Source organism: Wallemia ichthyophaga (assembly GCF_000400465.1).
Source record: "Wallemia ichthyophaga EXF-994 unplaced genomic scaffold scaffold12, whole genome shotgun sequence".
Lineage (NCBI taxonomy): Eukaryota > Fungi > Basidiomycota > Wallemiomycetes > Wallemiales > Wallemiaceae > Wallemia > Wallemia ichthyophaga.
The window spans coordinates 131121-157409 of NW_008806285.1; the positions used below are offsets into that span (position 1 = coordinate 131121).

At 47.9% G+C, this 26289-nt stretch overlaps 13 protein-coding genes across 13 annotated transcripts; 5 read left to right on the top strand and 8 right to left on the bottom strand.

Moving 5' to 3' along the window:
* Nucleotides 1-812: 812 nt before the first annotated feature.
* Nucleotides 813-1777, bottom strand: J056_000874 (TATA-box-binding protein; the record flags this gene model as incomplete). Its single annotated transcript, XM_009270502.1, has 6 exons — nt 813-881; nt 930-1109; nt 1157-1339; nt 1394-1481; nt 1528-1558; nt 1609-1777. The coding sequence occupies 6 exons, from the start codon at nt 1775-1777 to the stop codon at nt 813-815; spliced, it is 720 nt and encodes a 239-aa protein (XP_009268777.1).
* A 643-nt stretch (nt 1778-2420) lies between these two features.
* Nucleotides 2421-3982, bottom strand: J056_000875 (Fizzy-related protein-like protein; the record flags this gene model as incomplete). Its single annotated transcript, XM_009270503.1, has 2 exons — nt 2421-3903; nt 3948-3982. 2 exons carry the CDS (start codon nt 3980-3982, stop codon nt 2421-2423), a joined length of 1518 nt encoding a protein of 505 aa, XP_009268778.1.
* A 430-nt stretch (nt 3983-4412) lies between these two features.
* J056_000876 (uncharacterized protein) lies at nt 4413-4795 on the top strand (the record flags this gene model as incomplete). The annotated part of the gene is made up of 2 exons (XM_009270504.1): nt 4413-4433; nt 4484-4795. 2 exons carry the CDS (start codon nt 4413-4415, stop codon nt 4793-4795), a joined length of 333 nt encoding a protein of 110 aa, XP_009268779.1.
* Nucleotides 4796-6332: 1537 nt separating this feature from the next.
* On the top strand, nt 6333-8803 carry J056_000877 (ATP-dependent RNA helicase DBP7; the record flags this gene model as incomplete). Its single annotated transcript, XM_009270505.1, has 3 exons — nt 6333-6408; nt 6454-6535; nt 6586-8803. 3 exons carry the CDS (start codon nt 6333-6335, stop codon nt 8801-8803), a joined length of 2376 nt encoding a protein of 791 aa, XP_009268780.1.
* A 173-nt stretch (nt 8804-8976) lies between these two features.
* J056_000878 (DNA repair protein RAD16) lies at nt 8977-11782 on the bottom strand (the record flags this gene model as incomplete). Its single annotated transcript, XM_009270506.1, has 5 exons — nt 8977-9360; nt 9412-10972; nt 11017-11327; nt 11377-11598; nt 11654-11782. 5 exons carry the CDS (start codon nt 11780-11782, stop codon nt 8977-8979), a joined length of 2607 nt encoding a protein of 868 aa, XP_009268781.1.
* Nucleotides 11783-11835: 53 nt separating this feature from the next.
* On the bottom strand, nt 11836-12605 carry J056_000879 (U3 small nucleolar ribonucleoprotein IMP3; the record flags this gene model as incomplete). Its single annotated transcript, XM_009270507.1, has 6 exons — nt 11836-11859; nt 11907-11979; nt 12023-12099; nt 12142-12456; nt 12502-12529; nt 12577-12605. 6 exons carry the CDS (start codon nt 12603-12605, stop codon nt 11836-11838), a joined length of 546 nt encoding a protein of 181 aa, XP_009268782.1.
* A 133-nt stretch (nt 12606-12738) lies between these two features.
* Nucleotides 12739-13725, bottom strand: J056_000880 (FACT complex subunit SSRP1; the record flags this gene model as incomplete). The annotated part of the gene is made up of 2 exons (XM_009270508.1): nt 12739-12765; nt 12811-13725. The coding sequence occupies 2 exons, from the start codon at nt 13723-13725 to the stop codon at nt 12739-12741; spliced, it is 942 nt and encodes a 313-aa protein (XP_009268783.1).
* A 597-nt stretch (nt 13726-14322) lies between these two features.
* J056_000881 (uncharacterized protein) lies at nt 14323-16920 on the top strand (the record flags this gene model as incomplete). The annotated part of the gene is made up of 7 exons (XM_009270509.1): nt 14323-14569; nt 14686-14734; nt 14793-15153; nt 15205-15295; nt 15341-15460; nt 15510-15979; nt 16030-16920. 7 exons carry the CDS (start codon nt 14323-14325, stop codon nt 16918-16920), a joined length of 2229 nt encoding a protein of 742 aa, XP_009268784.1.
* A 79-nt stretch (nt 16921-16999) lies between these two features.
* On the bottom strand, nt 17000-19145 carry J056_000882 (Meiotically up-regulated 70 protein; the record flags this gene model as incomplete). Its single annotated transcript, XM_009270510.1, has 2 exons — nt 17000-17539; nt 17595-19145. The coding sequence occupies 2 exons, from the start codon at nt 19143-19145 to the stop codon at nt 17000-17002; spliced, it is 2091 nt and encodes a 696-aa protein (XP_009268785.1).
* A 103-nt stretch (nt 19146-19248) lies between these two features.
* On the top strand, nt 19249-19761 carry J056_000883 (uncharacterized protein; the record flags this gene model as incomplete). Its single annotated transcript, XM_009270511.1, has 3 exons — nt 19249-19275; nt 19324-19701; nt 19753-19761. The coding sequence occupies 3 exons, from the start codon at nt 19249-19251 to the stop codon at nt 19759-19761; spliced, it is 414 nt and encodes a 137-aa protein (XP_009268786.1).
* Nucleotides 19762-19798: 37 nt separating this feature from the next.
* On the bottom strand, nt 19799-21130 carry J056_000884 (putative acyl-CoA desaturase; the record flags this gene model as incomplete). The annotated part of the gene is made up of 4 exons (XM_009270512.1): nt 19799-20428; nt 20482-20800; nt 20858-20971; nt 21024-21130. 4 exons carry the CDS (start codon nt 21128-21130, stop codon nt 19799-19801), a joined length of 1170 nt encoding a protein of 389 aa, XP_009268787.1.
* A 1019-nt stretch (nt 21131-22149) lies between these two features.
* Nucleotides 22150-23706, top strand: J056_000885 (uncharacterized protein; the record flags this gene model as incomplete). Its single annotated transcript, XM_009270513.1, has 2 exons — nt 22150-22713; nt 22765-23706. 2 exons carry the CDS (start codon nt 22150-22152, stop codon nt 23704-23706), a joined length of 1506 nt encoding a protein of 501 aa, XP_009268788.1.
* Nucleotides 23707-23973: 267 nt separating this feature from the next.
* J056_000886 (putative E3 ubiquitin ligase complex SCF subunit sconB) lies at nt 23974-26218 on the bottom strand (the record flags this gene model as incomplete). The annotated part of the gene is made up of 2 exons (XM_009270514.1): nt 23974-24176; nt 24232-26218. The coding sequence occupies 2 exons, from the start codon at nt 26216-26218 to the stop codon at nt 23974-23976; spliced, it is 2190 nt and encodes a 729-aa protein (XP_009268789.1).
* Between the last annotated feature and the right edge of the window lie 71 nt (nt 26219-26289).

Consider the following 26289-nt stretch of genomic DNA (forward strand, 5'->3'; position numbering starts at 1 on the left):
ATATTTTGCGTTTTATAAATTGCTCATGTCGCTTTTGTCGGCTATCTACGTTAGTGATCTAGTATGTCTTGAAGGCGATCGTTCAGCTCCTTTCTTTTTACGAGTCAATTGAATTCCTACAATTTTCGGTCAACTTTATTTCTTCTCTAGGTATCGATGTTTCAGCTTCGTTGTTATTAGAGTTGACTGATTTATTTTGGATTGCGCGATGGGCCGATGGTCCTATTTCGATGTTTGAGATGTTGCTATTTCTTACACAGCTCGACGGTGGAGTTATTTAGCCCCTGCGCTGTGGTGTATCATTTCTGTTCTTCGACGATGAACATTCGTCGTTCCTTGTCAATGATGTGTCGCATTTTCGTCAGTCGTTGAGAGGCTATACCGAAATGTAAACTCGTTTGTATTGATAGCTATATTCTGGATAGACGAAATCACGCCACTGACATCCGAAAAAGCGACATCTTGCTCGTCCTTGTCAAGCGTAAGATTTTCGACCTTAATTGTCTGTGGTTGAAACATGATTTTCGTCCTCGACGGGTGAGTGATTATTAATTTTGTTCTGGGCGCTATCAACATTGAGATTGATCAGCTAAATGCACTATCAGGCGCCCTTTCATCTTTCCCAGGACTAGCCTAGCGTTTTAATTCCGTGGAGAAAGCGAGCAATCCTTGATAAAAAGTACAATGTGAATCTCACGGGAATAATTACAAGATAGAGTTTGTTTAGCTTATTATTTGATTTAATGCTTGCCTTGTTTGTGTTTTCACCTTTTTTTGTTTCATTTCTAATTGAAGAGGTGACACGACAAGCCTTATGGCTTGCGGTAATCAAGAAGTGTAGCATAGATATTGTTGAATGCTGTGTAGATCTCTTCACGAACCTTCATGACTTATTAGTATGAGAGCGATGCAAAGATTAGTACACTCACTTTTGCACCTGTTAGGACAATCTTTCCTGAAACGAAAATCAAGAGGACTACTTTTGGTTTGACCATTCTGTAGATTAGACCAGGGAACAATTCAGGCTCGTATGAACTGAAATGACCGTGTGTATATGCAAGTCCTTCCAAACGAATTGGGAACTTGACATCACAAGAACCGACTATGTTCTTTAATTCATTTAGTATAATACTTCCAAATGACCCAATAAACTCACCTGAATCTTAAACTCAGAAAACTTTGCATCAAATCCGAGCTTCTGGATGATACGAGCGTACTTTCTTGACGCAAGCTTGGAATCGTCTTCGGACTTTGCACCGGTAACTACCATTTTACCAGATGCGAAAATCAGCGCTGTTGTCTTTGGATCTCTTATTCTCATTATGACAGCAGCGAAACGCTACACAAAGTGTCAATTATTGTGTCAATGGTAACGTAATCACCATCAACGGACCTTTGGATTGTACTCTGCGTTACGAGCATGCAGAGCGATAGTCTTCAAATCGAGCCTACAATCCAAGTTGACGGTTGCAACAATGTTCCTACCAAGTGTTAACTTTGATACAGTAAAAAGTAAACCGCACTCACTGAAGCGTAGGGACAATGTTCTGAGCGTGTGCTGCGAGGAGCGTTAAACAGTGGCCGCTGTGCACTAAGCAGCCGACGCACTCATACCAGTGTCAGCATGGCTAGGTGTTTGTACTGCTTGTGGTGTTGGTGGAACACCGTATGCTTGAGGAGTTATCGCTGGCTGTGGACGTTGAACTGGAGCTGATGGTGGCGGCATCGAGTCAGAGGCCTTTGAGGCTTGGTCTGGCAATTTCAATGTAGTGTTCATATTGTAATTCGAAATTAGCTTTGAGTTCCTTTATACCAACAGCAGCAGCGTCCTCTAACACTTGCTCACCAGATGGACGTAAGGAATCAAAAAGCTGTGCCAGCACATTGCTTATATACCAAATTTGAAAATCTCCATAAGAGGCCCGGAGTACTAATCAATTAGGCCTGCATATTTCTAGGCACTGTTCGTAGCTCACATATGGACTTTCAGAGCTCTAGCTTTCTTATCCGGCGTGCTGGAGGTGGTGTGCTGATGGTTGAAGAGAGCCATACAGTCGAAGAATGAGCAAACCAGTCCAATAAGATGCGGTGAGCCTTATACAAGGTCACTGGTAATCCTGTGGCAAATTCATCACTATTCGGACGAGTCATCAACGTTGCTTGACCAGGTTGGAGCGGGAGGATTCTGAAATTGCTTTAGGTCTATTGCATCCTATTATTATCTCTTGCTGTGCTCACTTCCACAACTCTCTTCAATTGGCATACTCGCCATTACAGATGCTTCAACCCACTCTCTTTTAGAAGATATCGCTTTTAAAGGGCACTATATCTTTAAACAAACCAAGAAGCTAATATTACATCTGAAATGGTTATACAAAATGTTGTGTCAATGCAAGGTTATGTTGCGAAATCGCATGCGTCTAGCGTATAAGTTTGGTGAGGTTGAAAGCTGAGTCCCGTTTGAGTTTCTTGCTCCTGTCAGCCTGCTGTTCTGGGAACAGCTTCCATATCCTTATAGTCTCGTCAGCACTGCCAGTGGCGACAGTAGTCCTATCAGCCGAAACACCCATGTGGATAGGCCGGCAGATATGTCCGCCAATAGCAGTCACTTGAGACATGGACGGGTATTTCCATATGCATAGCTGATTCATTGGTGCAATCGAGCTGTATCCAGACGTCGACAAGAGTTCTTGGGTGTTCTGCGAAAACCATAGGTTGCAGACTTGGCTGCCGGTATCCCAGTCTCCCACTGGTTTCCTATCGCTTTTTAAGATATCCCTAAACACGATTCGGCGGTCGTTTGTACCTCCTCCTGAAGCCAGAATGCCGCGGTGGTGGGGATTGAATGCTAGCGCGGTGACTGCAGCTTCGTGGTCATAGTAGCGATTCAAAAACCTGTCCTGGCTCCGCGTATCCCACAAGTACAGCTTGTTGTCGTTCCCACCACTAGCGAGCATATTGGTAGCAGGGTCGTATGTCAAGCTCGTTATTTCTCCATTGTGTCGCTTGATGCAGGATTGGGTGGGTGTGCGCAGATCTCTGACCAACATTGATCGATCGCGCGAGCCAGATGCAAGAGTCATATGTGAAGCCCATGCCAGAGTTCCCACCCGCATGTCGTGGCCTCGTAACGTGCGCACCAGCCTGGTTGTCGTTGATGCATCCCATATCTGTACAAGGCCATCGTAACGCCCTACAGCGAGCAGTGTACCGCCCTCGATCCATTGAAGACTCGTGACAACTACATCATGGGTGTAGCTTGATGGGTCGCTCAAAGTGAAAACCTGGCTGCTGTGTGCAATCCATATAAATACGCGCGCTCCTAGTGCCACAGCGAGCATATTATGTGAGGACCAGCTCAGCAGATTCGTGTATTGGTCATCGACCATGCCTGGGGCGTCGAGTACTTTCCAAGGCACTTTAGGAATTCTACGAGAGAGGCTTCTGTTGCGCTTCAAAATCCTTTCTGTGTTGCCTTTGATGGGTAGTTGATTGTAGCAGTCGTGAGCCACGCTGTCGAGGGTAACTATGTTTGAAGGTCTACTGGAGTTCAACGCAGCTACAGCGGACGAGCTGGATGGCATAAACTGGAGCACTTTTGACCGTGGAGTCATTAATATAGGGGAATCATGAGAACCTGTCAGGGAGGATCTCCTTGTGGATGGTATCGTGTTTTCGTCATTGAGCAGCTCGTTGCTAAGTAGGCTGGAAAAGCTTTTGTCGGCCTCCACCTTTGCGGCATCGATGTCGCCACCAGCAAATCCAATCAATTTAGGCTGCGGAGACGGATATTGCAGCAGAGAAGACGAAAAGGGTTTGAGCAAGGAATTGTAAGATGATTTTGAGTTGCTGTCATCAAGGTTATATGACATCTTACTCAGTGGGGACCTCGAGGGTATGAATCTAGTGGAAATTAGCGTGGTGATGGCTGTAATAGCGAAGCTCACCGATCTGATTTCCTAGATCTTTTAGGCGTCGTCATTGGGTGTTGTAATGTCTTGATGCTGAGGTACGGATCGAAGGAATGGAGCGAATGATCCACAGCAGGTTATTCGCGGAAAGTGGGGAATGAAGGGCATTCTTAGTGAGCGGCATTTATAAATCATGTGCTTATAAGAAACCTTTTCCGGATCACACAAAGTTGTTCCACGGAGCGGATGTAATCATAAACATTGTATGTCTGTCCCTGTTACACGAGCGGGAAAGAAGACCCTATTGCACAAATTGTGCTATAAAGTCAATATAAAATCAATTTTGTAAGTTTTTTAAGCTCCAAATTACGTTCAGATCTGGAAATCTATCGCTCGTCGTCGAAGGTATTGCATCATAGTGGTTTTGGAGTACCCAGAGAAGGTTTTTTTAAGACGAGGAACGACACCCTCCTTCTTTACAAACTACCAAGACTAAACAATATGACTGGAGGTATGAGCAAAGTAAGCATGAGCATCACCAGCTTTGTTCGTCGCCTAACATATTCGTTTAGGTAGACCAACAATGGGGCAAGACCGACAACCAATTGCCAGACCACTCCCACAGACAACCAGGTGCTCCATACGAGACCGGTCAAACCCACTCCCACAAGACTGGTGACTCCCACGACCAACAATCTATTGCCAACAAGCTCGCCGGTACTTCCCACTTAGAGAAGGAAGAGCGCAAGGCTGAGAAGGAGGGCGGTAAGCCACCAACCGCTCCAGCCGTTTGGCACGGCAACGAGCCATCAAAGGGTGCTAAGGTCGACGAGGACCTCGGCAAGGAAGACGAGAAGGTCTTGCACAAGAAGGGTCTTGCCTAAACGACTTCACGATGTTAATGTTTGCATGTATACGATAATTTGCTAAATTTGATTGCATAGTTGATTTAATCTGGAGTTCTGTGTACTGAGTGAGCGCTATGATTGCACTATGGATAAATCGTTTGGACAGATTATAGAATTCTCCTGATTTTCATAAACTCGTAAAGGTCTACCACCTCAAGACCAGGGACGTAGGTCACAACACTGTGATGAGGTCAAACTTGAGCGATGGTGATATTTCTGTAAAGCAACTGGTTTACGAAAAAGTCTTTGGTTTGTTTGCAATTATCAGTCTTTAGTTGCGCTGTACAGTTGTTCAACTTGATTTGATATGTTGCAAGGGGAGCAATTTAGCGTCTTGAAAATCGAAGTTTTTACCGTACTTCCTTCTAAGATTCCAACGCCGCCTCAAACGCTTTCACATCCTCATTATTTGAAATCTCGAAATCCACTGACCGGAAGCCAACCCCGCGATTTGTGTTTTAACGCCCTCCGCTTTTCTATACCTAAATCTCTTCCTCCGATTGTAAAGTGAGGCGGAACGGCAATAATGTTCCCCTGGAGCCAGGTTTGACAGCTGTAAACGCCATGAGACGTAAAATGTTTTCTGCGATTATAGAGCTGAATAATGAAGATTTTTGGTGCTTGTCGTTTCTAGAAGACAAAATAAAATGTTTTTGTCCACGAAGAGCGCGAAATTATCCGTATCTAACCTGTAGCGTGCTCCAGAGCGATTTTAGACCATTGCTTCCGATCAGCGTGCAAGGCGCTTTTTGGAGCGCCAGGATAACTATAGCAAAATCATGTTCTTTCTAGTCAAAGACTAATCAAACTATTTTATTTAGAGATCATCAAAAGTCGTAAATCACCATCTGAGACGAGATAGGTGATGATCGAGAAATCCAACTCGGTGGGTATTGAGCGTGGGGTTGATATGGGGATGTATTTGGAATGCTGCAAATGGTATGGAACTGATGTATTTGGCAAATGGTTCAAAAGCACAGAATATCTTATCTCTGCATTCGACTTCTCACTTTCTAGGTCATTTGCAGGGTAGCTTGAGCATATTCAATTCAATAAACTGAATTCTACTATTTTAAGCATATGAAAGTACTAAAGGAACTATTCAAAGCGCCCTGTGATTCCACAAACACAACTGGAAGTTATCTGATATAAATCCGAGTCACTGTATTCATCTAATGTGCAAAAGAATATCGAATTGGGTGATTTCGGGATTCAGCGAGGATTACATGTGTATCAAATCTACATGCTGACCACCTTTGTTTATCATGCGCGGCTGAGCGGAAGAGAGAAGACTAGTGCTTAAAAGACACCGGTGTATCTGGCAACTTGCAGTACGAAACCAAAGTAATTTCCATGGTTTCGGCTGAGATTCTCGTGGTATTGATGTCTTTGAGGCTGCAATGTGCGCTAGTTTTAGTGATAGTATCTACGCTCGGGAGTATTGACGATATCGGGGTAGAGATGATAACAGGACAGGGTCAAGAGCTCAATTACCCATAAGCATTTTAAATTCATGTTAAATCACAACTCGAATACTTTGAAAAACTGTTATCGCTTCGTAGATCAAAACATCCATCTCCATATACCAAGTAGGTCTGAGAAGACCAGCAGAAACAACCTTTAACGTATATTAGTGGATGACGGATTACTCCTCAACTTTACCAGCGGCGGTTCTCGTCAAGATCGTAGCAAAAAAGGTGGTAGATGGACAGATAGGTGAGCCTCATCTGCAATGCTTGGACACAGGCGCTTAACTTAAACCGCAGAGCATCGGCTAAGCAGACAATGAAGCGCAATCAGCGCTACAGTGCAAAGCAGCAGAAAGCTAGCCAGCCAACCCAACCACAGCAACAGCTAGAACCACAGGCAGCCCAGTCTGATCCACCGGCTAAAAAGCAGAAAGGCATTAACAATGATGCCCACGGTGAACAATCCAATCAACCAAGCCAAAACAACCAAAAGAAGCACGTTGTTTCATCTCTTTTCACTTTCAATCCAAAGGTAGAGGAAGAGCAGCAACAAATAAACTCAAAATCACTTGAACACCCCCAGCAGCAGCCTTCCAATGCGCCACTTGCATCGACGAGTACTTTTGAAGGTGCCAAACTGCACCCGCTTCTCATTCAACATCTTCGCGATAAACTCGAGATCAAAGCACCCACTCCAATACAGAAACTGGCATTGCCGACACTTCTGCAACCTTCTGTTGATGAGAACAATGTACTGGCATCCAGAGATGTCTTTATACAATCTCAAACTGGATCTGGTAAAACGCTCGCTTATCTGTTACCAATCATACAAGATTTGCTGCCAATGGGTGAGCTATCATTCATTGATAGAAGCATCGGTACACTGGCTATCATATTGGCACCTACTCGTGAACTGGCTAGACAAATCTTCGATGTTCTTGAAAATCTCCTTCAATTGAGTTTGACATTAAGAGGTGTCCCAGAAGAAGAGCAGCAGAGATTGACTAGGTGGCTTGTAGGTGGTCTGCTGACTGGTGGTTCTACTCGTACGCACGAAAAAGCTAGACTGAGGAAGGGATGCCCTATTATTGTCTCTACGCCGGGTAGGCTTCTCGACCACTTGCAGAACACAACCTCATTCAACGCATCCAAATGTCGTTGGTTGGTTCTTGATGAAGCTGATAGATTGATGGATCTGGGCTTCGAGGAAACCATTACTGGTATTATTAAGGGACTCGAGGGTCGTCGCAAGCTTACAAAGAAAGCCGTCGAGGAAGGCAATCTCTCTGAGGTTGGTGGTTGGAATTTTGATTACAGACGGCGAAACATACTCTGTTCAGCGACGATCAGAGAGGATATACAATCATTTGCTAGTCAACAGCTGCTCAATCCAGTAGTGCTTAAGGAGAGCGACATCAAGAAGGAAGCTGACGGTGAAACAGCCACGACGAATGATGAGGCAACCAAGTTCACTCCACCAGCGCAATTAACTCAAAAGTACGTGCAAGTACCACTCAAACTCCGTTTAGTTGCTTTGCTGGCGTTGTTGCGATCACTTCTTACGTCGAAAGACAACGAGCAAGGTAACAGGATCATAACGTTCTTCAGTTGTACAGACTCAGTCGACCTCCACTTCCAGTTGTTCGGTGGGGTATCTATGGACGATGCGGGTAGGAGAAATGTAGATGATAGATTGAGCGTGACGTGTCCAATCCTGCCAAACACAAAAATTTACAGACTCCATGGTTCGATGTCATTGCAGAATCGTTTGAACACAGTCAAGGAATTCACCGACAAGAAATCCCAGCAACCAGCTATCATGTTCTGTACATCGGTCGCATCTAGAGGTTTGGATATGCCCTTAGTCCGAGCAGTTGTGCAGGTAGATCTTCCAACGGAGGGCGGAGCAAACGAGTACGTCCACAGAGTCGGTAGAACAGCCAGAGCAGGTAAAGGTGGTGAGGCGTGGTCATTTGTAGCTCCATCGGAGATAGGTTGGGTAGAGTGGTTGACAAACCAATTGGACCCTGACCACAAGTCCATCAAACTGAACAGCGTATCTGTTGATAATGTACTCAAGCGTGGTTACGGTGGACAAGGAAATGAGTTTGAAAGTAGAGCTACAGATGTACAGACGTCTCTTGAAAGATGGGTGATTGCGTCACCAGAGAACTCTCAACTGGCTAGAAAAGCTTATCTGTCACATATAAGAGCATATGCTACACATCCACTCGATGAGCGCAAGTTCTTCCATGTCAAGCTTCTTCATCTTGGTCACTTAGCTAAGGCTTTCGCTTTGCGTGAAACACCAACGACTGCGAGCACAACTAAAGGTGATGTGGCTCAGACCAAGGACAACCAGAAACAACAGACCATCGAACAGAGAATGCAAGATTCTGTTAGGAGGATTGGTAAAAACACAAAGCGAGATGGCGAATTCGCAAACAATGACACGAGTGAATTCCAAACTTCGATATCAGGATATGACATGAAGCCAAGCAAAAGGAAGCGTTAATTGTAATTGATTAATTTATTATTCATATAGAAATACTCATCTAAAAAAAAAAAGAAAGTAAATGTTGAATTACAATGCTGCGAAATGATATATTTATTATGCAATGCTAAGTTGGTGCTGAATATTTGGAGTGATGTTTTCGGCTTTTGTAGCGTTTACGTGGTGTACATGGTTTACATCTTGAAGAGGAAGCCCATATCTTCCGGTGACAATCTACCCATCGCAGCATCGTCACGACCGATAGCAGCATCAACCATGGCAGATTTCTTTTCTTGTAGTTGAACAATACGGCTTTCGATGGAGTCTTCAATAACGAGCTTGATGCATTGGACGGGTCTCCGCGCACCTAGTCTGTGTACTCTGTCCATGGCTTGGTACTCGACAGCTGGGTTCCACCACGAGTCCATCATGTACACTCTCGAGGCTTCAGTCAAGTTAAGTGCAACACCACCTGCTTTGAGCGATACTAGGAAGACGGTGCAGTGTACATTCTTCATAAAATGCTGTACAACTGCGTTCCTAGTCTGCGGTGTCATGTTGCCTTCAAGTCTACAGATCTGAGTGTGAATTAGCAATGAGTGGGGTATTGTACCTCAGGCATCACCCACATTAAATCCAGCCCTCTTGAGTCTCCATGCAACCAGATCAAGGAAGTTGACAAACTGGCTGAAGACAAGCGACTTGATAGTACAGTCCTCTCTTTGCAACTCAGTCAGCTCCTCAACCAGTGCCTCGATTTTTGTCGATGATTTCCAGTGAGCCATGTCGAGTCTGCCCGTGATGCCATTCGGCTTGCTCGTCTTCAGGCCCTCATCTTCGGCACGCTCTATTGAAGGTTGGTTAATATCGATCGAGATCGGGACGTGGCAAGATGGACATTCTGGCTGCTCGACCAGACTGCCAGTCAAATACTCAGTGATGCAAAGACGACAGAAGGCGTGGTGACAGCGTGCGTCAATCGCGTCTTCTGCTATGTCGTTACAGATCCTGCATACATGCTCATCTGATAAGTCTTTGCCATACTCTGTAGTACGACTCTTGAGAACAAGATCTGGATGACATGCCATCTGGCGCATACGCGTAATGAGTGAGAAGATGTTCGAGTAGTTGTTCAAAATGGTACCTTGGTCAATATACGAAGAGAAAGCGCGTCGAACGTCACTGTATAGAGACAAGTAGATGTCACGCTCTTCTTCGGAGAAGAAGTCTCTGCGGCACTTGACGATACGCGGTGGCAAGCCGAGATCATCAGCTCGCTCGACTTTGGTGCGGCGGAGCATCATTCTGTCGAGCAGAATTTTGAGCTTCTTAAAAGCGGTCAAACCTTCACCAACCATACCATACCTTTGGATGGGTGTAAGAATCTCGTTGTTCCAAAAACAGACGTGATTCATTGGTGATTCACCGCAGTAGTCGCAGTGGCGTCTGTCGGAGAAACTCCAATTCAACGACTTACACTTGGACTTTTTACCGTAGTAATAAGCGAATGGATCAGCGCCAATAAAACGAACGAGCGAGTAGAGTTCTCCAACTCTATTTTGCAGTGGTGTACCAGAAAGGCACCACTTGAAGTTACTTTTCAATCCAAAGGCTGCTTTGGAAGTGTTGGATGATCTTTCTTTAATGTTATGAGCTTCATCGAGAATAATCCTGTGCCAGTTTATTGCGTGCAACGGACTAGGCTCTTTGATTTTCGAGCCTTTCCTCTGTCTGCCATACTGCTGTATACGAAATGCTGACTCCATCACGGAATAGGATGTCATTACGACATCGTATTTTTTCAAATCTGCTATGTTTTTGGTACGAGAAGCGCCGTGCCACAGCAATACGTTCATTCCGTCAGTGTAAGATTCTATCTCATTTTTCCATTGGACAACGGCGATGGTGGGAGCGACAATAAGGTTTGGTTTCTTACGGTCGCTCAGCAACAACGCGATTGTCTGAATAGTCTTACCCATACCCATCTCATCAGCAAGCATACCGCCTTTCCATGGACCCTTCTCTTGTTCCTTCATCCAATACAATGACTCTTGCTGGAAGGGGAGCAGCTTGAGCTTGAGACCAGGGGGAGAAGGGAGCGTCTGGGGCTTCTGTGGTACGATATCTCTTGACAAATCACCCCAAACATCCTTAAGTTCGGGATGCCAACAACCGAGAGCGACTTGGTTCCTGAAAACAATGAGCGAAACAAGATATGCCAAGTTGGCACTCACATTTCACCACGCGTAAGCGTTTTGCGACCAAGTTCTTTTTTCAGTTTTGTCCTCTCTTGTATCTCAAACTTGTCACGCTGTCTTTTCAAGGCTGCGATGCGCTTCCTCTCGTCTGCCATAGCTTGTTTCTCTTCTTGCGTGAGTTCATCGTTATCCTTGAGGATCTTTGGCAATGGCTTGATCTCTTGGACATCGTCGTCGGAAATGTCATGGGGATTATCAGCCTCGTTCGAGGCAACAATGGTAACGTCGTTGTCGCTGGCTTGTTCAAATTGATCGGCATATTTAATGCTTTCATCATCGGAACTAATCTATTACGTGCGTCAGAGCGCGTCTTATCACTTCTTTATAAGCACTTACGTCAACCTTATCGTTAAACGTGGGCTTTCCGTTGGCTGTTTCAGTTCTCTTCCTCTTTGGCTTTGCGTCGACTTGAGTGTATAATGCTTCCATGTGCTCATCCTCATCTACATCCACCTTGTAATCTTCTTCCTCGTCGTCGTCGCCAATGTCATCTTGCTGCTCGTATTTGTCGTCGTATTCCAATTCATCGTCATCGCTGGGCTCTTGTTCTAACTCCTCCTGAAAGGTAATCTATATCAGCTTCAACTGTCTTCATTCCTCATGGAGCACCCACATTGACGTCGTCCTCAGCTTTGGCAATGTTGAGTGATTCCACTGCCATTTTGGTATCTTGATCATCTGATGTATTGGTGCTATTCACAGTACTAGACCGCGTACTGGCTCTAGTGCTACGCCTTGCCATTGCGATGGGAGTATTAAACAAAGAAATGAATAAAAATTACAAGTCTATTGAAATCACAGCAGGTCAAAGTCATCAAGCTGTTTCTAGTGTAAGAAATCCACCAAGACCGCTTAACGCCACTCACCTCATCGTTGTAGTTCATTACAGTTCTCTTGATCTTGGACGTGTCTACCCATGTAACGAAGTCTTCCATATTCCTGTGCATGTCAGTGTGTTCTATCCCTCCACTCACCCACTCACCTCGTTACCAAGAAGGCTGGATCTGTAATTGTATCTGGACCAACACGCAAATGACCTTGCTCGATATATTGAGTAGCCTAGACGCTTTAGAGTTATTCCAGCGAGTGTATCCCACCCACAGTCTTCACGCTCTCACAGAGCTTATTCCTCACGCAAACAACGGCCAATCTTCTCCTGCAGAAACTAGCCACGCTGATCTTCTCCACGTCGCTAAGCTTCGAACCGATATTGAGCAGTCCCATCTCATAACCCTTGGCCAATAACTGAGTCTCCATTTGGTGTCGGTATGGGTCTTGCGCTGATAGCAGACTCAATCTGTGTGCCATCTGCCTCATCGATCCGCAAAGTCTGTTGTATTTGGCATAGTCGTCTCTTCCTTGCAAATGATACCTCCTCATAACCTTTATTTCACGCAGACTTGCATCCTGCTTCCACTGCAAGTTTGTTAGCTAACTTTCAGTGGTGCAGCATACACTAACATTGACAAAGTCGACCTTCTTAAGAAGTCTGCATGTTTTTAGACGCGTCCTTTTTACTATACACCCCTTACTTACTTCTGCTCGTGGTGTTTGAGATTACGCATATGATCACAGCTAAGAAAGAAGGTAGAATATATTATGACATTTTCAATTACAAGGGACAAACGCATTACTTTATATGTGGAATCACTATAATAAATCATTGATTGTTGGAGCGTGTTTTCAGGCCTCCAAATTTTACTTTTTTGACTTCTTGCCAGATTCCTAAAGTTGAATTAGTCGTTGTTCCTTTTATTCCCGCTTACTTACTTTCTTAGCAGCCTTTTTTGGTGGCTCTGGTTGTGGCTCTGGCTCTGATTCAGATTCTGAAGAGTCAGACTCGGATGAACCTGATCCCGATGAGTCAGATTCTGAAGAGCCTGAGCCTGATTCAGATTCTGAAGACTCCTCCGACTCTTGTGCTGGCTCTGGTTGCTTTTCTTCTTTCTTTGGCTTGGATGTCTTGGATGCTGGAGCCGTCTCCTTCTTCTCATCCATCTTGCTAGCAGTAGCTTTTGAGGACTTTGGCTCATCCTTTGCAATCTTCTTCTCCTCCTTCGTATCTTGCTTTGGTTTTTTCTCAGCTGGCTTCTTTGGAGCTGGCGTTGTTGAAAATCCTTCGTTCTCTCCTTTTTTGCGCCAGAGTGCCTCCCTACCAGACTTAACGTACTCATCTCTTTGCTGCTCAAACACATCAATTGACTTTTGGTACTTTTTGTTATATTTTTCTTTTTCAGCAGGATCAATTGAGTTCCACTCCTTGCCAACTTGACTCATGAATTGAGGTTGAGTTTGGGATGGATCTTTCTTGAGGCGCATGTCATTTTGGAAGAGGAGGTAAGCTGAAGCAGGTCTCTTTGGAGCTTCTGGGTCCTTTAAAGGCTTCAAACTCTTCTTTGTGAGTTGAAGATCCCTGTCGTTGTCGTAGAAGATTTTCTTGATTACCCGTAATTGTGAGTCCATAGTTCTGGCTGTATTTGCGAGTGTCTCAAAGAGCGCATTTTCAAGTGGCGTATGCTCAATTGGTGGTTTCTCCTCCTTTGGTGAACCATCAGCAGAGCGCTTGTTTGAGGTTTGCGGTGATTGCTTTTTGTCACTTTCATCTTGCTTAACCTCTTTAACATCCTTCTTGGAGCCCTTTGGAGTTTTTGTAGGCGATTTGGTTGAGTTTGCTGCGACGGCCATAGTAAAAATTTGATTTCCCTATTAAATTTGTAGATGGAAGTTTGTTTGAAGGGGGGATGCGCGCGCGATTGAAATGTAATAGAACGGGGCGCTTCAAATTTAATAGGGAACCCCCATATTGAATGTGTAAAAATCATGAAGATGAATGATTTTTTTGAGCTTAATGAGATTTTTGGTGTTTGTGTGTGTGTGTGTGGTACTAGTGCTAGAGAATAGCAAAGCTAGAGAACTTGTTGGGCTGGCTGCAGACGTTGGTTACATCAACCCAACTAAGACAAGAAGAAATATGGAATTTAAAAGTGAAAAGAGTTTTGTGGCTTTTTATATGCCTCTACCGCTCCTTACCTCGCCTTACTTCGCCTTTGCAAGTTAAAGTAGCGAACAATGGATTCAGCGAATGGGTTAAGAAAAGTGCTGATATTAGGTTATAAGATCAAATGAGCAGCTCAAAAGCAGATCAAGCCTTGAAATAGCAGCCTCAGATTGAGTAGCAAATTCTCGGGGTGTGTATAAAGGTTTTACCCTCTTGGACCTCAACACCCACCAACACTCATCAACACTCATCACAAGCAGAGAGATTGCAAGGTGCTCAATATGATGAGCGATGATAAAACTGAGTTTAATCAAATATTAGAAACGAACCCAGAATTCATAAATTGGGCAAAGGTTAGTGATGCTTTGTGGCACGTGACCAATGGCTCAGGCGAGTTAAAGAAGGAAGCTATGTATCATCCACCAGATCAATCAGAATCTGTGTCGAAATACATTGAGAGACGCCTGGTTGAGAGGGGCTGGCCGAATGAGATTGAGCAGATACTTGTTCTAATTAGAGATGAATCTAATGGTCAGTTGATTTTACTATGGCGTTGTTTGATAAATGAATGTTTTCTTTGTGTATTAGTTCAACCAATCAGCGTACGCCATTTGATTCAAAGAGCAATTTACTGACGAATTCTACAGCAACAGTAACAGCAACAGTACATGATAATAATGAAAATTCAAGTAATCCGTAAGTACCAATTTCTACTCATAATTGAATGCCTGACTCACATCGCTTACTCATCAAGTAGCAAATCAAATACACCTAATCACACAGGATTAACAGAGGAACAGGAGGAATATAATATTATTACTGCCAAAGTCTATGACTCTATAAAGCAATTACCCCACAATCCCGTGCAAATTGCAAACACGATAATTAACTGCATCTTTAACGCAGTCTTTGAAGCTGATTCTAAAATCAGAATTCTGGCTTTGGAGGCTGCAAATAATGATCAGCTTGATATTCGCACTGAAAGTGAATACATAGATGTCTGGTCCGGCAATAAGAAAGCCATTAAATTATTGTCTGGCTGGTTTAAAGATGCTTGCTCGACACACAAATCTGATATTGAAGAATGGAAGCCAACTCAGCTCCCTTTATTGTTGGTGAGTTTCTCTTCAAATTCCACTCTAAACCACCCAACTAACGTGAACCAGTTCCTGACTAAAATTAACTTTGAAACCGAGAAAATTAAACAAGAAGATTTCTTAAGTCTCGTTAAAGTGTTGTGTGCTTCACCTGACCCAAGTATGCTATCGTCTTTTTGTGAGAAATGTCTTTGACAAGCCACAGATGTTGCAGAAGCAGCCAGGAACTTGGAGCACAAGTGGACCCAGCAGGTGTCACCGCCGCTACCACAGGGAAGAAGCTCAAGGTCGAGTTCCAAGCGCTCGATCGAGACAGCCAACGATGGTGGGTGAAGGGTGGATGAAAATTTTCTCAACTAACTCGAGCCTCGTAGAATCATCCAAGAAGGTGAAAGTGGAAGGAAAGCCACCGGCCACTCTCTTTCCCAGTGCCAAGTCTACAATATCGAAGCTGCCGTCCTTCAAAAAGGCACCCAAGGTGCAGGAGATACCAGGAGTACATACGCAAGCGCCAGCGCAAGAAGGGAAGAGTAGTACACGTGCATCTCCTCAACAAGCGCCGCCATCTGCAGCAGCCAGCAGAGCGACACCAGTGAACAAACAAAACCCATTCGCCGATTCGCTGGCCATGATGAGTCAAGAGCACCAGAAGAAGCGCCCAACATTCAACGACCACCCGGCCAGGCCACCGCCAGGACAGCGGGAACAGCGAGAGCAAGAGAAGCGCGCGGCGGAGTCGGCAGCGGATAGTGCGAAGAAGGCCAACAGTAAATCCGTACGATGGATGCCTGAGCGTGAGCTAGTCAGTGTGAGGTGGATCGAGAGCCGTGCGGAGCAAGATGACGTGAGTAGTTTGTGGAATGTGCTATTATCGGGTATGCTGACGCAGCGCAGCACCACGAACACCTCGGCGACGCTAAGCAACTCGAAGTAGACGAGGGAGCTATGCTTAAGAAACATATCACGTCTGTCGACGAAGATCAACCAGAGGAGTATGACATTCAGGGACAAGCGGGTAATCAAGCGCAGACGTACGCACAATCACAATCACTACCACACCAAACACCCCCTTCTACACCTCAAAAGCGCACCAAAGATATCAGACAGTGGTTCGAGCCGTATATCTGCGAGAGAAATCTGGATGACCAGGCAGAATTAACGTCATCCGAGAAAGAAGTACAGGAGCAGAGAGAAGCGACGACGATAATGGCTACATATCTCACAGAAGATCAAATACCATTCACACCAGCAGAGCCCAAGAGGGTGCTTGATTCGAGGAATGACGATGGAAAAACAACAGTGATGATAAAGTCAGACACAGCAGATGAAGCTCCGCCAGTAGCTGGTGGAATTAGTGCACCTTTAAATAGTATACCACCCACACAATTTGGTTCTTCATTCGGCTCAATACCTCCAACGAACAGCATCCAGCCTGAGCAGCAGATGATGCTCCATAATATACTAACAGGTAATACGAATGCGGGTGGATTGCCTAATTTCTCCGCTTATGACCTCCCGCCTAAGTCCAAGGCGTTTTATCAGCATGGGGAGAGGGAGAGGAAGGGCAGTGGAAGTTATGGAGGTGGCTATGGAGGTGGATATAGCGGCGGCTATGGCGGTGGCTACGGTACCAACTACAGCGCTAATCACAGCCCCGACAGCAGTCTCAACATTGGCTCAAATGGCTCAAACAACTACTACCAAAAACCAAAATACGAATGTAAATTCTACAGACAGGGAAACTGTACCAAGGGGAGTAGGTGTACGTTCAAGCATTCAGCATAGCATTTTCACTCTTTTTTGTAACACCTTGTGTATTTTTACAGTTATTATCCTATTAGGGATGAAAATTGATATAAAGACCCTACTTAGACGCCAGCTTGCTGCCGATAAAGGCGACGAGGACGGCTGAGCCAGCAAAGGCGATGGCGGCGGGGAGGAGAAGGTCTCTGGGTATTCCAAGTACATCAGCGTCTGTGTGACCCTTTGAAGAAGCGGGTGATTTGTTTGTGTGCTCCTCTACAGGCACGCTCGTATGAGCCTCGTGAGGAAGCTTTTCCTCCACCTCCCTCTCACCATTCTTCTCAATCTCCTCGACGTCCCTGACGCACTGTGACTGGTGGATGTTCTCGTCCCTCACGACCACCGCCGGCGTCTCGTCCGTTGGCTTGACTACCTCGACCGCCTCCCAACCCCTGCCACCGTTGACAATGAGGAGGACGCGCGACTGGCGTTTCTTTTGCGCGACAACGACGGCGTCTTTAACATCGGAATCAGCGTCGAGCACGACGTGATCGCCGTCATCATCCTCGTAGAGCAGGGCGAAGTCGTACGGATCGGGCATGTCGAGGTCGTGTACAGGTGTTGATTCCACGTGTTGCGAGAAAAACGGATCAGTGGATAGCTTGGAAGGGGGTTTTGTGTCAGTGTGAAATGTTTTTCCGTAATCCTCCACTCACCTTGCCTGCTACTATATCGCGCAGATGCTCCAGCGATAGTGTAGGCGACTCGAAGCGATGGATGCGCTGGGATGGGCTGACGAACTTGAACACTGCGACTTGAGCATGTTCATCGGTGGCTTGAGCGTTGCTACCCGTAACAGCCTCTGACTCCATAAGGGACGTATTGAGTCCGACCTGGGATGTCTCCTCATGGTCGACGACCGACGCTGAGTCGTTAGGGTGGAGTTCGCTATCATTGCGCCCGTTGGGTGAACCCACATCGCGGGAGCCAGAAACAGCTGACTCTGCATCATCGGGAGCTGCGGCGAGCGTGCCGAAAAACTTGCCCCACATAGGACCACCCTCCTCTTGCTCCGCGCCGCCATCCTCTGCCGACATGGCGTTGATCTGCTCAAGAATTGCGTAGGTGAGTTTGAGGACGTCGACAATAGCCACCAGTCTGCCCTCGTCGACGACAGGCATATTGAGATAGTGGCCTGCGTACATCTTGCGCAGAGCCTCTTGAATTGTCATGCTAGGTGGAGCTCTGTCGGGATGAGGAGTCATGACGCGCACGACGCTGCAGCGATCAGGCTGCAAACCCGCAGCAATCACCCTAAGCACGACGTCTTTCGAGGTGAATATACCAGCTATTTTGGCCTGCTCGCCTCCAACACCCGTGTCCATTACGCAGACGGCCGTCGTGCGGTGCTGCTTCATGATGCGCGCCGCCTCGCGCACGCTCGTACGCACGGAAACGGTGGCAGGGTGGGTGCGAGCGTCGAGCACAGAGTGCAGCTCAGGAAGGGCCATACGGTCGCGCAAGGCGTCTACGTAGTTCATCATAGCGGACGCCTGGCGCGTGTGCGTGTTGCCCCCGAGCTCGTTCTGCACGCCTTCCAGCGCCGTGTATAGCTTCTGCGACGCGCCGTAACCTCGCTCGATCTTGTCGAGGGCCTCGTTGAACACACGCGTAATGTCGAGCAGCCCCACTACATCCCCGTCATCGTTGCATACGGGTAGGTGACGGAAGGCGCGCGACACCATCAACTGGAGAGCATCAGTGGCGCTGGAGGAGTCACGCGTGACGAGCGGGTTGGGCGTCATGATTTGCGAGACGGGTGTGTGGCGCGTGTCCATGTTCTCGGCTACCACCCTGAATGCTAGATCCTTGGCGGTGAAGATGCCGCAAAGCGACTCGTCATCGTCTACGACTAGGACACAGTCGGTACGCTTGGCAGCACAGAGCTGGGAGGCGTCGGCGACTGAGATGGAGTCGGGGACAGTGAGAGCAGGGGAAGGCTTGAGGGCGGCGACAGAGCCTGGCTGCTTCTGGTTGCGCTTGGGCTGTCTACTGGAATGCTTTCTGTTGGAGTGGGTGGACTGGGTGGAGCCAGGGCGCTTCTTGCCCAACTCAGTCTCGATCTTGCGCCTGAGAGCCTCGTCTTTCTGCGTGTTGCGCTTTCTGCGGTTGTCTGGAAGTGGAGATGGGGAATCAGACATGGCTGGAGATGGTGAGAGTGGTCTGGAGGAGAGGGATGAAGGGTTGCGCTGGGGGATGCGTGACATGTTAAAATTTAGATGATGGTGGTTTGAACGGAGGAATATCACTGGCCATCTCGAGCATCTCCCAGCACACACGACTCTCACCGCGACGACGACGACGACGACGATGCTCGGATTGAAATCGACGATGAATGTGGGGCGTGCGTGCTAGAATATAAACAGGGCTAACGACACACACAAGATAATAGACAACTCAGGCGCTCTGGTTGCAGAAGTCATCAACGTCCTCAAAGTCAAGTCTGGCAGTGGCATTGGCAGCGTCGGGGATGAGTGCGTGGTGGTCATCCAATCAGCCAAACCGATCCCCGCGAATCTCAACATATCTGCAAATTCACCTGCAGCAGCCAACAAGATCAGGAAGGGCGATATACGCAGAGCTGTGATTGTACGCACAAAGCAGCAGATTAGAAGACCAGATGGCCGCTTTGTCAGGTTCGACGACAACGCAGGTGTTCTCATAAACCCTAAGAAGGAGCTTCTCGGCTCTAGGATCTCAGGCGTAATTGCTAACGAGGTGAGGCAGAAGGGCTGGGGGAAGATTGCGTCTGTTGCGCCCAAGGTGAGTGTGGTGTAGATTACATGATGATTAGACTAACACTCGGAACCACAGCTACTCTAGTAAGGCATTGCAATATGTATTTATAGATAATCATTCATTATTCCTCATATCTGGCCACTCGATACACACGCATAGTCTCTTTGGCTCCTTTTGAGTGTTTGTTAACCAGTCCATCGAAAGCCCGCGTTGAATCCTTGATGCGCTTACCCGTCGCGCTGATACTCCACTCCGTCAGTATCCCCCGTCCACCAGGATGTGAGTCAGCGTAAGGCGTAGCGTCAACGATGAATCCATCGATCAGCAGCAGTAGCTGTTTTCCACCTTGTCCAGCATGTTCTCCGCTAGCCCTCGCCCTTTCTCTCACCTCACCAGCACCCCACACGGGCAACTCGCTCTCGCTTCTCGCAACATTCTCCTTAGGTATCCTCTCATGCAGCCTGCTCGCCTCGAGCGACAGCATACCCGCCTTAGCTTTGAGGTAGTCTGTGTCAGTGATGCGATGCAGATACGGGATCTGGTTGGTGAGTGCGTGGAGCAAGTGCAGCACCCAAGCGCTCGGATCCCAATCGCCACGCGCCGGTCCGTTCCTATAATCGTGCGGGAATGCGTGGTGGAAATTGTGGTTGCCCTCGCCCGACGTGCACAGCGCGATGAAAAGCGTCCCCCGACTGCTATTTTCCTCGCTATAGGGCTGATCGCCGATGTAGTGCGCGAGCGAGTTGATCATCTGGAGTGCGAGTGTGAGTGTGAGTATGAGTATCGTGGCTACTATCTACTCACAAAAGTGCAGTGCCAAATAAGCAGTCGTGCGACCAGACCACCCCACACGAATCCGCCGAGCGCATCGCCCCACTGCCGAGCCGCCACGGCGGGCAGGAGGAGACCGGCGGTGAGAGCGATGGGTATGTAATGGCGATGCTGGAATCGGACTACGGGATCGCTCTCCAAGTCACCCTTGTCGATCATCTTCATACGCGGATACGCGCGTTTGTAGTAAATCCACCCGCAGTGACTCCAGAACAACCCCAGCTGCGCAGAGTACGGATCGTGGACGGGATCGTCGGTGAAGCGGTGGTGTAGCCGATGACGCACCACCCACCTTATGTAATGTAATTAGAAGGCGCGTTGGTTTATACACAGCGCACAGCTTACTCACCACTTTATACTCCCTTGGAAACCAAGTGAGCCCATGAAAGCCAGCGCTGTCCGTAGCGGTAGACGCGCTGTATACGCCTTGTGACTCCATAACCGGTGGTAACCCAGTGTGATGCTGGGGATAGCGTGAGTGAGATATTTGACACCACTAATACACCCCAACCCACCCAAACGAAGCCAGCTGCCAGGATGCTACACACAGCGCAAGCGTGTAAGTGTGCAGATCGCGCCAGGGTGATAGAACCACTGCGCCATACACAGCAGCCACGTGCATCCCCGTAAAGAATATGGCGTTCGACCTGCGATATGGTTATTCATCTGTTGCCACTATCACAGACCAACTGACCACCATATTTCATCTTTGGGGACTCTTTGGGGTGTTGTGGCTGTTGATGACATTTGCCTTGCTTTATTTTGCTGCTTGTTCTCTTTGCCGTCCCTCTGAGTGAGATTACTGCCGTGGCCGTGTTTTTTCAAGTGGGCTGGTTATCTGATGCGCGATGAGGAGATGGTTATGGATTTAACCGGTGGATATGTGCCGTGAGTTATCTTAGCCGTCTCAGCATACAACCAACACTAATGCGCTCTCATGCATCTCACTGCCGCCCACGATTCGAGACACTCGGTCGCTATTGACGTCGTTTGGGTGGCCGATAACGGAGTGTATATCGGAGTAGTACATACGCATGTCATATAGTTATATTTTAAAATGACACAGGCCATCGATTAGGTTCGACTGCACTTGGCCGACAGCTGGCGTGAAGCGGGGGAGCAGGAGTAGTGGGCAGTGAGTCTGTTGGCGTAATTGTTATTTTAGCTGTAGCTGTGTGTAGCGCACCTGTATCGCACCTATTCCATATATATCCAAACGCACAGTGCCTGCGTCATGTAACTTGCCAGGGCTCGTGCGAGATACGGCGGAGAAGGGGAGCGTAAATGGGGGCGTGACCAGTGAGCTACCAAAGCGAATCACAACTCCTAAACCACCCGAAGTAAAACCAATCCGGCGAAACACAATCTGGATGAAATTGCAACCGAGACTGTATGATGTGTTTGTTTTACAAGTACATGAGGTGGAAGCAATTACTGGGTTGTATTAATGTCGTATATGCTATATGGCAGCTAGCAGCACTTGCCCACACGGCCACTGGGCATTACTAGGCCAATTGGTACACGCTCAGTTGGCCGACGGCGAAGACATTTGCGTGCCATGGTGGAGACATAGCTATCTTGTAGACATCCAACACACTGGGTGATCACACCGTTCACAACACTAATTATACTGATATCACAATGTCCACTACTACACAACCCAGTCTACTGTCTGTGCACCTTCGCAGGGCGGGTGTGGGTACAAACAATAGGCCGGATAGAGACAGCAAGGCAGTCCAAGACAAGGTCGATGCAAGCAACGCAGATACAGCGTTTATATCACTCCCAGCTGTTTTTGAGGACGAACCAGAGTTTCCAGCGCAGGCTGACGGAGAGCACAGGGATTATACTCCACTCAGCTCACCTCCTACCACGCCGCATCTCAGTTTCATTATTTCAAAGCCACGCTCTGCACCCAGCGATCAGTCTGGTAGGCTGGCCAGCCAACAGTCATCCACCACACCGCCGGAACATATTCATCATAGTAAACCACCCACTGTCTGGTGTCACAGACTCAACAGCCAGAAGGACCACGCAAGCGACCATCACCCCAAGTCTGAGTCTAATAAGTTGTACAATCTGTTGAGATCCTTCTCAGTATCGTCTATGCCAGCGCTGTCGACGTCAGCGACGACAGCCAACACAGCCACCACGCTGATAGAGCCATCGACGCCACCATGTGCGCAGACTTGGCAGAGGAGGAAGGTAAGTGATGTTTGAGTTTAATGCGATGACGTCAAATTAACACACACGCAGTCATCAAACAGCTCCCTGCCCTCCCTGCCCTCACTGTCCTCCTTCTCAACAACAACTGCGCCGCCCACGGCCACGCCCAAAGCGGCCCAGTCCACGCTCGTTGACACGACGAGCGCCACCGCGCAGATGATCAAGTACGATGCGCAAGTCGAGCGAAAGCGGATGAGTTTGAGTGACGACGCGGAGGAGATGCGCCGGAGAAACACGCTATGGCGACGCATAGGCGGATACGTGGTAGACACGCATAGTCAAACGCACACGGACAGCGCCGCACTCCTCAACAGTCAGATACGGCAAGAGGAACGTTTTCCCGATAGCCTGACGGAGCGACTGCGTAACGTCAAGGCACGCTGGTCACTCTCTATCTCGGAAGCACGCTCCGAGGGTCGCGCGCAGGCCGTTGCGCTGCTCAGAGATGCTCGCATTCTCTACCGCGAAATGAAGATTGAGGGTAGTGGTGGGGTGCTGGACGGTGATGTATTTCACTCTTACTCTCCCTCACCCTCTCAATCTACAGCTACTAAATCTCCCCGCTGCGATCACTGCTGCGCCCTCCATAGCGGAGGTCCTTACGAATGCGACCTTAATCGTCAGATCCGCGCTGGGCGCGCACACGAACGCGAGAAGAGACGCATTAAGTCGTGGATCGAATTGCACCTCACCGCTCTTAAACTCAACGTTGGCAACTGGGATAAGATCAATTGCCCTCATCCTCTCTCCCACATCAAGAAATTCGAATACGGCGCTGACCTCTGCACATCCTCGGGTCTCTCTTCCAAGTCATGGCTAGAAATACAGGGCGACACGGACAGAGAGAGGAACGAAGCCCTGTTAGAGTCGCGCGAATTCGACTTTTGCCTCGAGTATCTTGCCCATTTCCACAGACACCAGATGAAAAAGAAGAAAAACACGTCTAGCTATAGACCACGTTCTTCTATTTAGCACTTTTTAACTATTTATTTTTACTCAATCACTCTTTCTCTCTCTCCAGCTGCTCAATCTACATTACGATCTTCACGACCACCGAAAGCCATCTAATTCAGCCCGATTGGCTCTCGCTGCTTGTTCTACTAAACATGTTCTCTACTAATTATGCGTGTAATCTGCTATTTATTATCTTCATGATTTATGCTTACAATGATGCTATATATGCCGCTGGTATACTGTGCTTAGACTACTTACTCACCCATACCCCACCACATCAACTCCTCAAGTGAAAGAATAGATACGTATATCGCGGTCATCTCCCGCGGTGACGATCTTATCTCCGCTGAGCTGCACAGCGGTGACAGCGCCCGCGTGGCCGACCAACGTTGCCAAGCATCTCCCAGTATCTGTATCCCACACCTTGACAGTACGATCGTGAGACGTGGAGACGATACGCAATCGATCAGCGTCGATGGACCAGATCCCTTTGATGAGTGTGAGTGAAAGTATAAGAAAGCGCCTTAGAATATCCCCACGCACCCTCTATATGACCGAATAGCGTGCGTGCACACCGCCCAGTATTCACATCCCATACTTTGACCGTGTTATCGAGTGCGCCGCTTACCAGCATCGGCACTGTTTCGTGAGATGCAGAAGTATCGCCGAGTATCTTGTCTACACTGCTCTGGCTCGACTCGACGAGGTTGTTGGTATTGTGAGAAGCAGACGGACCTTGTGCACCGCGATTAATATTCCCACCACTACCACCAACACCATTACTACTGTCGAGCACGCGCTGCAGTTTCGGCGCTCCACCTTCCTCATGCTCCGTCTGCGCCACCTCGAGCGTCTTGGAATCAACAAGTATCATCTTGATGTCTTGTACCTGCCCAACATGGCTGTCGAAGCTTCTGATGCACTCGCGGCTGCCAAGGCTCCACATTTTGATGGATCCGTCATCCGATGCGCTGAAGAGGATTTTCTGCGCCTCGCGGAGCTGTTCCGAGCCTGAAATTGAGCTGGAACTGGACACCATCCCATCCCAGATCTGCACGCTATTAACCCAATCGCGGTGCCCGCGCAGTGTGAAGCACTCAGCAGTCTTGAATCGCCAAACTTTCACAGTAGCATCCGCGGACCCCGAAGCAAGAACAGTTTTATCGAAATCGAGACAAACTACTCCCTCTCTATGACCTTCTAAAGTACGTATACACTCTCCATTCCTCCAATTCCATATTTTGAGCGTCCTGTCCATACTCCCCGTTATCAACTTAGCTTCGTCGAATTTGAGTGTGCGTATACCGCGCGTATGTCCGCGCAGCACGCCTACCTGTGCACCTGTATCGAGATTCCACACGCGCGCTGTGCGGTCGTATGAGCCTGTGATAAGTGTCGGGGCGGGGTGAGCATGTTCGTCAAACTGCAGACACATCACTCCCTCAGTGTGACCGGAAAGTGTTTGCACCGTGTGTGTGCCCCGACGCCAATTGCGCTCAATCAGTAGTCGCTCCGTGTAAACCGCTTTCCAAGGTCGCGTCAGTGGCTTGCATGTGCCACCGACCCCGCTGCTGCTGCTCGGACTAACTGTCATATTCGACGCTTTCTGCCGGATGGTATTCATCGGCGATGCTGAGCGCGATGGTGAGAGTGTGGGTGAGATTGAAGTGGAGTGCGTCGGCGATGTACGCGCTGATCTGTGTCGCTTTACGGGTCGGTCATCGACGTCCATGGTGTTGATTGTGTCTATTGTGTCAAATGGGTTTGGGGTGGCTGATGTGGCTGATGCACCCGGTGCACCCCCTGTACCATCATGCATCGCCAAATGGGCCGTGTGGCTCGCTAGTAAAGCTCTCTTGGCACTACCCACCTTGGTACTTGGCTCCTTCTGCAATTTGCGTCTCTTCTCGAGGAGAGGTAACCCCCAACCGCACTTCTCGCACTTGCGCTCGATATGCTGCTCACACATGTTACGCCAGAGGAGATCGTCATCTGCGAGGTTCTTCCAGCTGCGACTGACTTGTGCAGCTCTAGCGAGGGAAATAGCGTCTAGATAGCCCATAATTTTGAGATTGAGTTCTCGTGGAAGGAGCATGAAAGGGTCAATTCTAATAAGATTGCCTAGCTCCTCGTAGAGATAGCTGAGTTGAGAGAAACAGCATGTTTGGAGGATACCTTTGAGGATGAGCACGCGGAGAGGACTGCTGGCTGCAGAAAACGAGGACCATATGGAAGTGACGGCTGAGCGCTGGTTTAGGGGTAGCTCATCGAGTGCTTGCTGTAGCTCAGCCGATGCGCCCTCATCAGCCATATTCTTGTGGCGCAAACAGAGAGTCCTGCTGTCCTCCTCGCCAACAACGTTATCCTCTTCAGATCTCAGCCTGCCTTTGCCCTTATCCTGGGTATAAGAGTGGGAGTATTCGCTGTAGTCGTCATCGCACGCTTTCCTAGAAGACGAGAGAGATCTGGAGAGATCAGAGTGGGAGATGGCAATATCAGAATTTGATTTCTTAATTTCTTCAGTGCCCATTAAACGGGTTTTGAGAGATGATGACTGTGAGGAACAGAGATGCGTGATGCGAGTGGCGCAACAGACGAGAT